Source organism: Nansenia antarctica, assembly GCF_963989245.1.
Source record: "Nansenia antarctica genome assembly, chromosome: 1".
Classification (NCBI taxonomy): domain Eukaryota; kingdom Metazoa; phylum Chordata; class Actinopteri; order Argentiniformes; family Microstomatidae; genus Nansenia; species Nansenia antarctica.
Window position 1 is genome coordinate 35,017,831 of NC_137674.1, and position 14,339 is coordinate 35,032,169.

At 43.4% G+C, this 14,339-nt stretch overlaps 3 protein-coding genes across 3 annotated transcripts; 2 read left to right on the forward strand and 1 right to left on the reverse strand.

The window, feature by feature from the left end:
* Positions 1-422: 422 nt before the first annotated feature.
* serpina10b (serpin peptidase inhibitor, clade A (alpha-1 antiproteinase, antitrypsin), member 10b) lies at positions 423-3,211 on the forward strand. Its single transcript, XM_080536888.1, has 5 exons — positions 423-556; positions 911-1,525; positions 1,905-2,178; positions 2,296-2,443; positions 2,916-3,211. The coding sequence occupies exons 2-5, from the start codon at positions 934-936 to the stop codon at positions 3,105-3,107; spliced, it is 1,206 nt and encodes a 401-aa protein (XP_080393014.1). The 5' UTR covers positions 423-556; positions 911-933; the 3' UTR covers positions 3,108-3,211.
* Positions 3,212-3,750: 539 nt separating this feature from the next.
* ddx24 (DEAD (Asp-Glu-Ala-Asp) box helicase 24) lies at positions 3,751-11,045 on the forward strand. The gene is made up of 9 exons (XM_080538052.1): positions 3,751-3,881; positions 5,019-6,154; positions 6,517-7,047; positions 7,404-7,557; positions 8,044-8,556; positions 9,056-9,131; positions 9,443-9,634; positions 10,181-10,310; positions 10,650-11,045. Exons 2-9 carry the CDS (start codon positions 5,023-5,025, stop codon positions 10,895-10,897), a joined length of 2,976 nt encoding a protein of 991 aa, XP_080394178.1. The 5' UTR covers positions 3,751-3,881; positions 5,019-5,022; the 3' UTR covers positions 10,898-11,045.
* Positions 11,046-11,055: 10 nt separating this feature from the next.
* LOC308163882 (ubiquitin thioesterase OTUB2-like) lies at positions 11,056-13,827 on the reverse strand. Its single transcript, XM_080538061.1, has 6 exons — positions 13,657-13,827; positions 13,463-13,543; positions 13,186-13,304; positions 12,481-12,565; positions 11,816-12,007; positions 11,056-11,542 (listed from the first exon to the last, which is right to left on the reverse strand). The coding sequence occupies exons 1-6, from the start codon at positions 13,657-13,659 to the stop codon at positions 11,330-11,332; spliced, it is 693 nt and encodes a 230-aa protein (XP_080394187.1). The 5' UTR covers positions 13,660-13,827; the 3' UTR covers positions 11,056-11,329.
* Positions 13,828-14,339: the final 512 nt, after the last annotated feature.

Below are 14,339 nucleotides of genomic sequence, written 5' to 3' on the forward strand. Positions count from 1 at the left end.
GCTCCTGCGGAAGTCTCTGGAATTGTATTTGATGTACATTTTTTACCATGCATCCGATAATCACAGAAGAATGTTTTAAAATATTTGTTTGATTTAAGTCCGGTCGTGGGAACTGAATTTACAGCTGAAATTAACATATCGTTAGCCTCATAGCATAATTGCCTAAGTCATATTTTTGCCAAATTGAGATATCTGCCTATACTCTCCTAACACTGCTGATTCACTGTGCATTATTGCCTATGCCATCAGCCTGCCATCAGAATACTTGTTACATTCCAAAATCACTATCTGCCCAAGTCAGATCAATTTGACATAGGCATTTTTGACACTACATAAAAAGATGGCTCGGCTGACCACAAGTGAAGCATGACTTTTTAGCATGACAATAATGCTATGAAGCTAACGATAAAGGACCTACCAGTGTAAATCTGTCAGGGTTAATAGATAATCTTAACAGCACACTTGCACTTTGTCTCACCAAACAGTGGATGGAGGTTTCTGACAGAACTCTTTGCCGATTCCCCAGCTGAACGGTTGGTCAATGACAGAAGAATTTGTAAGACAATTTTATATTCTTAATACATTCAATTGAATAGACTTGTAAAGGACAATTTACACGTGTGCCGGTAATTTTGTTTTTTGTTGTGAAAGTTGACAAGTCGTTTTATTTTGGTGTTTTCTTTAGCAAATAATCAGATTGTTTATGTTTTTTATGCTTCTGTGTCTACAATAAACTAAAACAGTTGCAAATGCAACACTGATAACTCGATTAGTTCTATAATAAATAATAAATCATGTTTAGTGTACAAGCTCAGCTTCAGTGCATATTTAGATTCCCAAACCAAGGTAAAATCTTGTGAAAATCAAATCTTGTGAAATAGATTTGTAAACATCTGACTCACGGTTACAGGTTGTGTAAGTCGTCAAAGAACCATGATGAAGTTGGAACTCCTCTTCCTCCTGACCTTCCTCTGCACCCTCACGCCCGTCTACCACACCCAGGAGGGACCCCCCAGCATCACTGACCTCACCTTCAGGAACATGGACTTCGCCATGAACCTCTACAGAAGGATCTCCAGCTACCACGACAGCAACGTATTCTTCTCGCCCCTGAGCATGTCGACAGCGTTTGCCACAGTCGCCCTGGCTGCGGAGGGGGTCACGCAGGAGGAGATCCTGAAGGTGCTGAACCTGGCCGACCTGGAGCAGGCTGGCCAGCCGGATCTGATCCCAGAACTGTTCCAGCACCTGCAGGGGAACGTCACGCAGAACAAGTCCCTGAACCTGGACCAGAGCACCGCCCTGTTTGTGGCTCTGTCGTTCGACGTAGAGAAAGCCTTCAGCGACGACATCAAGAGGTTCTTCAACGCCGACATTAAAAACGTGGACTTTGCGGACACGGACGGCAGCATAAACCTCATCAACCAATACATCAAGAGCAAGACTGGTAACAAAGTACAGGGGATGATCACCAGCTTGGAGCCACTGACACAGCTCATGCTCATCAACACCATTTACTTCCAGGGTGAGGGGGGCTTTGTTTATTCATTCTCAAAGCACTTGTTCCACTGTTTATAAGTACTGTAACTTTATAATTAACTTTACAAGTCTGATGTATCACAACGACTGCCAATGGCCCCTGGCCTGAGCTAGATTACTCTCCTGCTACAACTGGTGAATTGATGATTCACTTGCTTAGTCAAATGTATCGATTGTAAGTCGCTTTGGAATAAGGCGTCTGCTAAATGCCAAAAATCTAAATGTAAATGTAAATGATGCTTTTTCCACGTTTAGACTTTACTTGCAGAGTATGTAAATGAAACACATTTCACTTTCAGAGTTATATTGCATTACCTTAGATTTTTTTCTTTCCAATGAATATGCTTTATCCATGTGTTACCTAGGTGAGTGGGAGATGGTTTTTGACCCAAACAACACAAAAAACGGACGCTTCTATGTTGACAACTACAACATCGTACAAGTGCCTCTGATGTTCAGAGCGGATAAGTACTACGCGATGGAAGACGTCAACATGAAATGCAACGTGCTGAAACTGCCGTACATGAAGGGTGTTTCCATGCTTATCGTCCTACCAAACAAAGGCCGGGATTACACCGCGATCGATGATGGGATCACCGCTGAGAAATTCCTCTTCTGGGTCAGAAACCTGAAAGAAACGTAAATATAGAAAAAGTAGTGTGATGAGTGTGATGGAAGACAGCAACATCATTCTAGAATAGAGATTTTCTATTGAATATGTAGTAAAGAATGAAAATGGCAATATTTTTCCGACAGCAAACTTGACGTTCACCTGCCCAAGTTCAAGATGGATCAGTCCTATGAGATGCACACCATCCTACCAGACCTGGGGATAAAAAGCATCTTCCAGGGTGGGGCTAACCTGACTAGGCTGAGCAAAAACCAAGGCCTCAAAGTGTCACAGGTGAGTTGTTGAATGACTGTCCGAGGTCAAAGGTCAATAGACCAGGGAGCTGCTGTAATCACATTCTGTAGAGGCTCATGATCTGTTAAACTGGGCAATGAGAGATATTGTTATATTATAATATATTCTGTTGATATTGTTGTCTTAGCTGTAAGACAATTTCTTGGGGGGTATTCCATCAACATTGCTAAAGGAAAATCCAGGCTTATTTTGATAAATCTCGCAAGACTTGTGAAAAAAAGGCCTGGATTTTCCTTTAGCGACATTGATGGAATACCCCCCTACTGAGCCATACTTTTTGGGATAATATCACCTTCAACTCTGAAGATGATTTGGTGTAAAACAAATCTGTGTAAAACGAGGACCATACAATCAAATAGGCATCTTTGGATAAAAGAGTCGTCAGTAAAGACATGATGAATACATCAATATACAACACACCTGAATTGCGTTATTTGTGAATGTGTTATAGGTGCTGCATAGGGCCATGGTAGAGGTGGATGAGAAGGGCACCACAGCAGCCGCCGCCACAACAGTCGGCGTGATTGGAAAGATGTTACCCTCCATTTTCAACGTCAACAGACCCTTCCTCTTCTTCATCTACCACGAGGACACCAACAGCTTGCTGTTCATGGGCAGAGTGATCGACCCCACTAAAAACTAATTTGAGTGACAGACTTTGAAATGCTTTGATATAGACACATTTGATGTACTGTATAGGCTTGTAAGAAATAAAGTAAGATGTCCAAAATATATTAAAAATATGTTTTACTGACTCCAGTCTGTGATCTTGAAAAAAGACATAATTTGATAATAAGACTTTTCACATAGCCTAGAATGGACTCACGCTATTATATAGCTGTATTGCACTCTTGTACCAGGCTACTGCTGTCAATGTCTTTAGGGACTTATATTATATTATTACCTTATATAACTATATATATATATATATATATATAACTGTAGATATATAACTACAACTATATATATATGTTACGGTACATGTGGGAATACGGTACATGTGGTAAAACTAGGGTTAGGTGCTACGTCGACTTGGTACATGCTGGCATGTCTAACCCTACCCCTACCCCTAACCCTAGCACCCTAGCACCTAACCCTAACCCTAGTTTTCCCACATGTACCGTATCCCCACATGTGCCATAACATAATATATAACTATAAATATATATTTAAATATATATATAATTAACTTATTATATTGAAAACTAAGATTGAGAATGACATGACATTCATAAAGCAAACCCAGACCCATTAATGCAGAAGTGGTCTCATGGTCACTGGTAGGCTGCTAATAAAGTTTTTCAAACCACGTGATCACAACCATCATGGCTGCGCCCTCGTGTCATGCGTGAGTCCAGTCCAGTCAGCTCGTGTGTTGTTTCATAGGAACGTCCCGACGACGTGTACGCAATCAAAGGTACGACATGTTTATTTATCCATTGATTTAATCTACTTTAACTAACTTAACTGGTTTAAATCTCTGTTCTGTGCCCTATGATGCTGCGATGAGAGTTTTAAAACGACCTCCCACGCACACTAGCTAACGTCGTTCTGCTGCTGGTCTGTGTTAAATCTGTCAAGATAACTTTCCAGTTATGGCAGTTAGGATGTTCTTACATACTACTGTTCTTGTGTTCATACATATTAGGATGCCGTTAAATTAAAGACTGGTTATAAAGCTTCACTTAAAGCTGCTTTTATTTCCTACCTACAACTGGTTAGCGTGTTGCCATGATGATCATATATTTATAGTACAACATTGCCATGATTATTACGGTAATGCAAGATCAGAGCATCTTCCTTATAATAATAATTACCGGTATAATTATTATAATTATAATAATAACCGTATAGCACTTTTCCTGGAAACGTTGCAGCTCAAAGTGCTTTAATCACTATAACCATCATTTAATGATTTGGTAATTTAAAGGCAATATTAATAAGATGGGTTTTTAGTCTTGACTTGATATTTGATATTGATATTTGCTAAACTGGCAGTGCATTCCACAATCTGGGTGTATAAAATGAGAATGCCGCCTCACCAAATCTCTTCTTTTGTACATGTGGTACACAGAGAAAGCCTATGTTATTATGATCAAGGTGACTCTGTGAAGTTGCTTTAGTTGTCTTACCCCTCCACCATCGTTGACATGTTCCATCATGACAATGTGTCACGCTCTAATGCTTTGGTACTCATGCCGGGATCCGATGTAATGATCAGACTTTTCTTTCGAAAAATGTGAATACATTTCTGCGTTGTTGAAAATCAATGACACATCGCATGACATAGTCAACTAACACCGTTTGTTTTGTGAGCCTGCTAGCAATGTAAAGTAGTGTTATAGTTAACTAGGTAGCAGTGGGGGATTACTCACCCAATCCATTGCGTTGCAGTATTTTGGCTCAACTAGCGACTAGTTTGTGTTGTGATTCTCAACAACGTTGAAACGTAGTTGCGTGTTTCAAAAGAAAAGTCAGAACATTTTGATTGGTTGCCGACATACGGATCAAATGAACAGACTGTGTCATAAATCTGTTTTGATCATTTTTGTAGGAACATGAGGAACATTAAGACCAAGACGGGTCCGATGAGGAATAAACGGCCTGCCAAGCTGAGGCCGACCAAACGGGGGATCCAAGTGAAGGGCAGCTGGAAAACCATTGAGCTTGACCCCAGCCTCTTCTCCGAGGAGGGGTTGGGGGGGCTGGTGTGTTTCGAGGAGCTGACAGACTACCGCCTGATCGACTCTGTCAAGTCTGCAGCTGTGACCGAGAACGAGACACAGAGGAAGATTGAGAAAGCACAAAAGAAAAAAGAAAAAGAGAAGGAAAAGAAAAAAGCCAAGAAAAGAAAAGCGAGTGAGGTTGCGGAGGATGTAGGGAGGGAACAGGAGGCCGGAGAGGAGGGGGGGAGCGACAAAACCGAAACGTCTGAAAACCCACCAGCGAAGAAGAAGAAGAAGAGGAAGAAGAAGAACACAGTTCAGGAGGATCCAAACAAACAGGACAACGACGTCCCTGCAGTTAGCGAAGACAAAACAGAAGTGAGCGAAGTCGAGGTCCCAAACCCTGAAAACAGCCCAGAGAAAGCAGATGAGAAGGGGGAGGGTGGAAAGGGAGGTGGGGTCCCAAACCCTGAGAACACCTCAGAGAAAACAGATGAGAAGGAGGAGGGTGGCAAGGAAAGAGAGGTCCCAAACCCTGAAAACAGCTCAGAGAAAGCAGAGGAGACAGAGGTAGCTGGAAAGGAAGGTGTCTCACAAGCTGCAGTTGAGTGCCCTGAGAAAGACAGTCAGCCACAACCAGACAGTGAAAAGACCACTGACAAAAAGAAGAAGAAAACTAGGCAGAAGAAGAAGAAGAAGAAAGGAAAGGTAGAAAAACAGACAGAACAGGAGCCTCAGACAGAAGAGCAGTCTCAGACCGGACAAGGACCTCAAACAACAGCGTCTCCAGCCTCTCAAGATAAACGGGCAAAAAAACAGCCCAAGAAGCAGAAGAACTGGGGCAACGTCGGTGGCTCTGTGGACCGCAAAGCAGATGTGTCGGCCTGGAAGGGTCTGTTCGTCCCGGGCCCGGTGCTGCAGGCACTCAGCAGTCTGGGCTTCGGGTCGCCCACTCCCATCCAAGCCCTGGCGTTGCCTCCTGCGATCAGAGATCACATGGACATAGTGGGGGCAGCTGAGACCGGTAAGATCTTCTTGGGGGGTTTGTGTATACGGTAACCTGTTTATTTCAAGCTTAATAAGCCTATTTTTATCTCCCATTTCTTGTTTTGTTCCTGGTTTTATTGTGTTGTATTTATTTTATCTATTTTTCGTATCTCCTACATTTTGTTTTATTGTATTGTAGTTTATTTACTATTGTTTTTATGTTCAGCACTTGGAGTTGCATTGAATGACTTGTGCTATATAAATGAAGTTTGATTGATTAATTTATTAATTTATTAATTGATTGATTGATTGATTATTAACAGTTTGTGAACCATTCACAGTGCTAAAGGCTTTTCCAGTTGTTCAGCTTGTGTTTGTCGTTATCTTCTTTGTTTACAGGAAGTGGTAAGACGCTGTCGTTCGGCATTCCCATGATCCATACCATCCTGGAGTGGAGGAAGGGGGCGACGGAGGACCAGACTGAACAACCACCGACCCCCCAGGTGGAGAGCATATACCTGCCCCCCGCAGACCACCCTGAGGAGCCGGGAACTGTGGAGGCAACAAGTATCTCCACAGACCTGAAGTCGGAAGCTTCTACAGGACCGGAGGATCAGGAGCAGAAGGAGGACCAAGAGGAAGATGATGGTGAAGAAGACATGGCAAAACAAGACAAAGGTGGCAATGATGATGACGACGATGTCCATGATGATGAAGAAGAAATACTTCTGGACGAGGAGGATGACTCTGGGAAGATCGGGTGTGTCAAAGTCATCGATAACATGGAGTTTGACTTCGACACCGCGGCTGAAGCGGAGTCGTCGCTGAGAGCCAGTCAGAAGCAGCCTCTGCTGGGGTTGGTCCTCACCCCGACCAGGGAACTGGCGGTACAGGTGAAGGACCACATCGACGCCGTGGCCAAGTTCACTGGTGAGTGTCTGACGAGGGTGAAGCTGACTGATCAGTTATTAAAGAGATGTTACAGTCACTAGTTCTGAAAATGAACTCGTATGACAAAAACGTGTCCCCCCCCACTACCACGAGCAAAACATTTGCAAAACGTTTGTTGGATTGTTTAGTCTAATGAGATAAGAAATCTATTAATATTATATCATGAACCATACAGCACTTAAGCCCAAATTTGATAAAGCCCAGATTTGAAAAAGAAAAGACAAAGAAAAAATCATAGATTTTATTTTCAAAGATTTCATTTCCGAGGTTTTTTAATCAAATTCCATAAAGCTTGGAATGTCTGAAATATAACCATGAGGTTTTCCTTCCTGCAGGTATAAAAACAGCGATTATTGTGGGAGGGATGTCTCAGCAGAAGCAGGACAGGAGGCTGAAGCGCAGGCCTGAGATCGTCATCGCCACGCCAGGACGGCTGTGGGAGCTGATCAAAGAGAGGCATCCACACCTGGTGAACCTGAGGCAGCTCAGGTAACTTACACACCTGGCTCAGTCATTTCATTACATACTGGAAACATCAACATAAGAATACCAATGGTGTGATTTTTTAAGTATGCTGATATTTAAAACATCCCTTTATAGTTACTCGAGGGTGGCAGAGAGTGTGGCTATCGTGGATAGCTTAGAACACACCTTTTTAGCCTGGCTTTTATCTAGTGTCTATGTCAACTTGCACTTTTACCCCTATTTCTTATCTCCTATTTCTTGTTTTATTGTGTCGTGTGTTTATTTAGTCTATTTCTATATCTCCTACCTCTTGTTTTATTGTATTGTTTATTTACTATTGTTTTTATGTTCAGCACTTGGAGTTGCATTCAATGCATGACTTGTTGCACCTCAAAACCTACCTGTTCTCCCATGCATACAACCTTCCCTACCCCTAACCATCTCCCCTAACCCTGCCAATAATATTATTATTATTATTATTATATAAATTAAGATTTGATTGATTTATAGATGCCTGGTCATCGACGAAGCGGACCGCATGGTGGAGAAGGGCCACTTCGCCGAGCTGGAGAGTCTGCTGGAGATGCTGAACACGGTCCAGTTCAACCCCAAGAGGCAGACGTTCGTGTTCTCCGCCACCCTGACCATGGCCCACAGCCTGCCCACCCGCGTGCTGCAGAAGAAGGCCAAGAAGCTGGACCAGCGGAGCAAGGTGGAGGTCCTCATGCGGAAGGTGGGCATCAAGAACAAGCCCAAAGTCATCGACCTGACACGGAAGGAGGCAACCGTCGAGACCCTGACGGAGACGCGGATCCACTGCGAGAAGGAGGAGAAGGACTTCTACCTGTACTACTTCCTGCTCCAGTACCCGGGCCGGACCATGGTGTTCGCAAACAGCATCGACTGCATCAAGCGGCTGAACTCCCTGCTGGTCGTCATGGACCGCACCCCGCTGCCGCTGCACGCCAACATGCACCAGAAGCAGCGCCTCAAGAACCTGGAGCGGTTCGCAGAGAGGGACCAGTAAGGCATAGAAGCACGACGTGCAGTCTGTGTTTTGGTTTTGCACAATTATTTATGTTATGTAGGACCTAGATATATACATTTATATATATATTCATTTTTTTTACATTTATATGTATATATTATAACATGTATTATTAAAAGGAGTAGAAGCCGGTTTCGGCCATAGCCTTTGTAAGACTTGACAGGCTACGGCCGAAACCGTTGTCATATTAAATCTACACTTTTTTGCATCTGGAACTAGTGTGTTTTACTCCTTTTAATAGTATTTTTTTCTGTTGCCAGCACCTTTCCCAAGTTGTCTGCGGTGTGTGTTCTCTTCTTTTCCAATATATTATAACATTTAACGTGTTATATATTAACGATCTGCCACTTTTAAATAGCCAAAACCAGATGTTTTATTTTGGGACGGTGTTCTGTTATGGTCAGGTGGATGAGCGTATTGACCTCGTTCGCTCTTTAATAACTGTGTTTAATAACTGTGTGTTGTTTCTGACAGCTGTGTGCTCCTGACCACAGACGTGGCTGCCAGAGGGCTGGACATCCCAAATGTTCAACATGTCATCCATTACCAGGTACGCCCTCTGACCCATGATGCACAGTGCCCTGCGTAACTAACGGGACAGAGAAGCATTTAGTGTTCTTTGGGCACCGTATATAACTTGTATATAACCTGTATACAACCTATCTAACTGTATATAACCTGTAACCTATCTAACTGTATATAACCTGTATATAACCTATCTAACTGTATATAACCACTATATCTAACTGTATATAACCTGTATATAACCTATCTAACTGTATATAACCACTATATCTAACTGTATATAACCTGTATATAACCTATCTAACTGAATATAACCTGTATATAACCCATCTGCAGGTTCCCAGGACCTCTGAGACGTACGTGCACCGTAGCGGGCGGACAGCGCGAGCGGCCAGACAGGGCCTCAGTCTGCTGCTGATCGGCCCGGACGACATGATGAACTTCAAGAAGATCTACCGGACCCTGGGGAAGGAGGACGACGAGGTGCCCATGTTCCCCATCCAGGGCAAATGCATGGCAGCCATCAAGGTACAGCAGCATCAGTATAGAAACGTATACAGGGTTTCAGAGGCGTATACAGGGTTTCCCACAGGATTTTGTGAGACCACGGTCCAAGTATTTTTTTATTTATTTTTTTACTGACGGTATTGACACTGTTGCTATTTTCAAATACTGCAGCTTACAGTATTACCATAATAGCGCCAAACCCTATGTGACACGTCTTTTTTTGACAGGTTATTTATTTGACAAATGACATTGTTTACAAAAGGTGTTTATTATATATATCGCAATTTAGGATGGTGTACCGACAAATACTGTTGCTATTTTCAAAAACTGTGTTATACGGTATAACCGCCCAACCCTACTTTCCGTAACAGCGCAAGACATTTGGGTCGTTATGACACTATGGTGGCACAAATTAGACTATGGCGGCCTGCCACAGTCTCATCTATAGATGGGAAACACTGGACATATAGCATATATTGCTTGGATTGGTAATTAATCTGCTCAGAGTGATTATTTTGATAATTCTGTGTTCTCTAATATGATGTTGTTATGCGTGCGCCTTCACAGGAGCGAGTCAACCTAGCCAGGAAGATCGAGAAGGTCGAGTTCCACAACAGCAAAGAGAAGCACCACAACTCCTGGTTCAAAAAGGCAGCAGATGCGCTGGAGGTGGAGCTGGACGAAGAACTTCTGCTGGGTAAGAAGACCTGAGAACAGCAGCTAGGAGAGGGGGGCCTCACCACTAATCTCCTGATCTCTCTTGACGCTGGGAGGATTAACACTAGAACAGCCGTGCCTTTTTACCTACTAAAAGTGCCGCCTCGGGGTTCAAATGACCTACTAATGACACTCTTTTTCAGTTTTATGTTCGGCACTAGAGGGCTGAAAGAAAAACCCAAAAAAAGGAGGAAAGGAACTAAAATGTCCTAAAAAGATTGGCTGTAGAACACCACATCACCAACTGTCAAATCTTATTTCAAATTTGAAAGTAACAGTTAAATCTAAGTGACAGTTAACACTGTTTTCTTCCTCTCAGGGGGATGGAAGGACGAGGAGGATGAGAGGCAGCAGAAGAACATGGTGAAGGGAATGAAGAAGCACATGCAGTACCTGCTGTCCCAGTCTGTGTTCAAGAACGTGATGAGGACCAAGTACCCTACACAGATGGGCAAGCTGTCCCTGCCCCACATGCCCCTGGCCGGGGTGGAAAGTGCTTTTGACAGTATCACCATACAGAGGGATCAGAAAGAGAAACAAAAACAAAAGAAGAAGCAGAAGAAATGATACTGAGTACTTTAGCGATTAAGACTGTCTTGAGTTTGGATTTATGTAAATGTTAAAACACTGCAATTGTCGATTATAATTGTACAATTATTTTAAGAAAACATCAGTCTTGTCAGCTTTTTTTTTTTTTTTTTATCTGGTCGCGCTAGAACGTTTAGCAGAGTCAAAATATGAGAAATGAACAATACAAAATTAAAAGTTTTGTTAGCCTATTTTCCTGGACGTACAATGTACAGGTTATGAAATGTTTAATGTAACACTGGAAAGCAACCCTGAGATAGATGGAGGCCTGGGGAGTATTGCATCAATGTCACTAAAGGAAAATCTAGGCTTATTTTGATAAGTCTTGTGAGATTTATCGAAATAAGCCTAGATTTTCCTTAAGCGACGTTAATGGAATACCCCCCCTGTAGCAGGCCTGTAGCAGGCCTCTCAGTGGGGACCTTGTTGGTACAGAATGTCATAGTGGGAGGTCTTGTAGAGCAGGTGCAGGGATGGCTCTGCTGCACCTTCTGGAATGGTGTGGTGGGCCAGGGGCTGTCCCTCACCCCCCTCCATGGAAACAATATGGATGCTCAACCCCAGGGCCTCCACAAGCGCTAGGATATCCACGTGGTCACACTCCATCGCCATGGTTTCCACTTCCTGTACAAGACCGAGACAAAGACAGGAAATGATGTCATCATAACACCTGACTAAACCAGAATTCTGTGTTGGAACATGTTGATGTTGGTTTTGTCACATCTGGGGGGGAATTCCATCAACGCCGCTAAAGGAAGATTAGCGAAGTTAATTCAGTTTTCATATCAGCGTGGATTTTCCCTTACTCATACACACCCCCCCCCCCCCCCCCTCTATTCCTTTTATTTTATTGCACCGCCACCAGAGGGCAGCATAGACCTCCTTCAGAGCACTGACCTGAGCACAGTAAACCTTCAGACTAGGCGCCTCTACGAAGTGTTGGAAGAAGTCAGCGTGGTTCTGCAGGTAGGCGGAGGTGAGCAGGCGGAGGTACTGGACCACGCTGTCTGAGGTAGTCGGCTCGTTGAAGAGCCTCCGTAACACGTCCCCTTGGTCGTCAGCTTCACATTGTTCCACAACGTCTACAAACTAGAAGATAAAACATCCGATAGTTTACCTCAGGAGGCCGGAATTACATACAGCTATTTTAAGGATCCTGAGCATTTCTGAGCACTGCTCTCCAAACTGAAAAGATTGAGTAGTAATAATAAAAAGAAACAATAAATAAAAGAAAGTATAGGGGCCTAATTAAGGTAGAGATGGGGACACATGGGAAGGGGAGGGGGAGAGGGTTAACTGGTGAAGGCAAGCTAGAAGAGGTGGGTTTTGAGGGCCTGTTTAAATGTTGGGAGGGTATTGGCCTGTCTGATGTGGTTGGGGAGGGTGTTCCAGAGGGACGGGGAGCTTGGTCCTGGTGGTCTTGAGGGTGGTTTGGTCGTCAGACCTGAGGCAGCGGGAGGGGGTTTGGAGGGGGACGAGGTCAGCAAGGTAGGAGGGGGCCAGATGGGGGGCCAAAACAAAGGTGGTGAATTTGAGTGTTTAAAGATATGATGCAAGCGTACCCCGTTGAGCAAGTCTTTGAAAGAGCTTTCATCGAAGCCTGCAGACAGTAACTCTTTACCACTCTGCACCACTGTTTCTTTGAACCTGAAATACAGAATTGACAACATTATTATTTATTTATTTATTAAATTTTTGGCATTTAGCAGACGCCTTATTAACCTCCAAAGCGACTTAAAATCAATACTTTCGACTATGTAAGTGAATCATCTTTCCACCAGTCATAGCAGGAAAAGTAATCTATGCTTTGGCCTGGGGCCATTGGCAGTTGTTGTACTAGAAGAAGGAAGATATTATTATTACTTTTTCTTATGACACAGGAGAAACTACAGGGGGGTAGTAGATGTCTCAGGGGGGACAGTACAGGCCAGGGGTAGTAGATGTCTCAGGAGGGACAGTACAGGCCAGGGGTAGTAGATGTCTCAGGAGGGACAGTACAGGGGGGTAGTAGATGTCTCAGGAGGGACAGTACAGGGGGGTAGTAGATATCTCAGGAACACAGTACAGGGGGGTAGTAGATGTCTCAGGAGAAACCGTACAGGGGGTGGTAGATGTCTCAGGAGGGACAGTACAGGGGGTAGAAGATGTCTCTGGAGGGACAGTACAGGGGTAGATGTCTCAACACACTCTCAGGTAGAGGCACATTCCTGGAATCCAAAACATTCTGTGAACGCACCTACGCATAAAAATAACGTAATGGAACATACCTTTGCAAGGACCTGTCATTTTGTAACATTGATTCCAGATGTCCAAAGCATAGGGCTCTGTAAAAACAATTGCCATCTCCCCGGATTTTCCTCATGGATGTAAACTGTCTGCATATCTCCTACAAAACCATAGTAGAAATAATAATAAAAATAGTTAGAATACAATTGGACAAATCCAATACTATACATTCATTACATTGTCACCATGATGCAGATAGTCTCGCGAGACTATAGGCGCTTATGTGAGATAAGGGCAGAGACCCTCGAGCGACCATACCTGATATTTACTGTCCTCTGAGCGTTCAAACATCAAGGCAGAGATCTCCTCTCTTTTTGAAACAAACGGCCGAGTCTCGGTCTGCGAAGAACATAGTCATATACGTGTTATATGATGTTATAAGCAATAACCACTGACGCTAATTACATGTATTGGCAAGAGGAAAAATAACAACCCCCCCCTACCATTCCTACCATTCTCGAAGCCGAATTATTCGATGTCCGGCTCCAGGAACATGTAACTTAAGGCTTAATGCCACAAAGATAATCCACTACGCTTCGATGTTTCTTCTGTGTTTGTCATCCTGTATCACCCGTGGTAAGATAAAACACCGTGCGTAACAAAGTAACAGAACGACGCTACATCAGCCATTCTAGAATTGTGTCATTTTTGAGAAATTGTGGCTGCGTTCGTAAACTCGCTTCGAGAGCGCCAGAGCGCACACTGGGTTCAACGTCACAAAGGGATCACGTGGATTTGATTGGACGAGAGGCACTCCGTGAGTGCTAATCAGATTTCCAGAGCGCGTTTACGAACGCAGCCAGTAGCAACCGGATATTTACATCTACCACGTGCTTTGTGTTTAAAGGAACACTACCGCAATCTCTCTAGAAGTGGATGTTTGTTGTCGCAAAGAATCTCCCCGAAGTATCCACAAAGGTTACATTTGTTTGTCACACTCACAGGAGCATCAATGGAAGGCCCTCAAGTTCATAGACAACAACAACAACCAGTGAACAGTTTTATTAATACAATAGAATGACAAGGCATTTTGTCCAAACCCTAAATGAGAAGTAGAATAGTTCCTCCTGAATAAATAAAGCAAACAACGTTCAAGCTCTTTAAAACCCAAAGCCTGAGCTATATTAAATCAGTG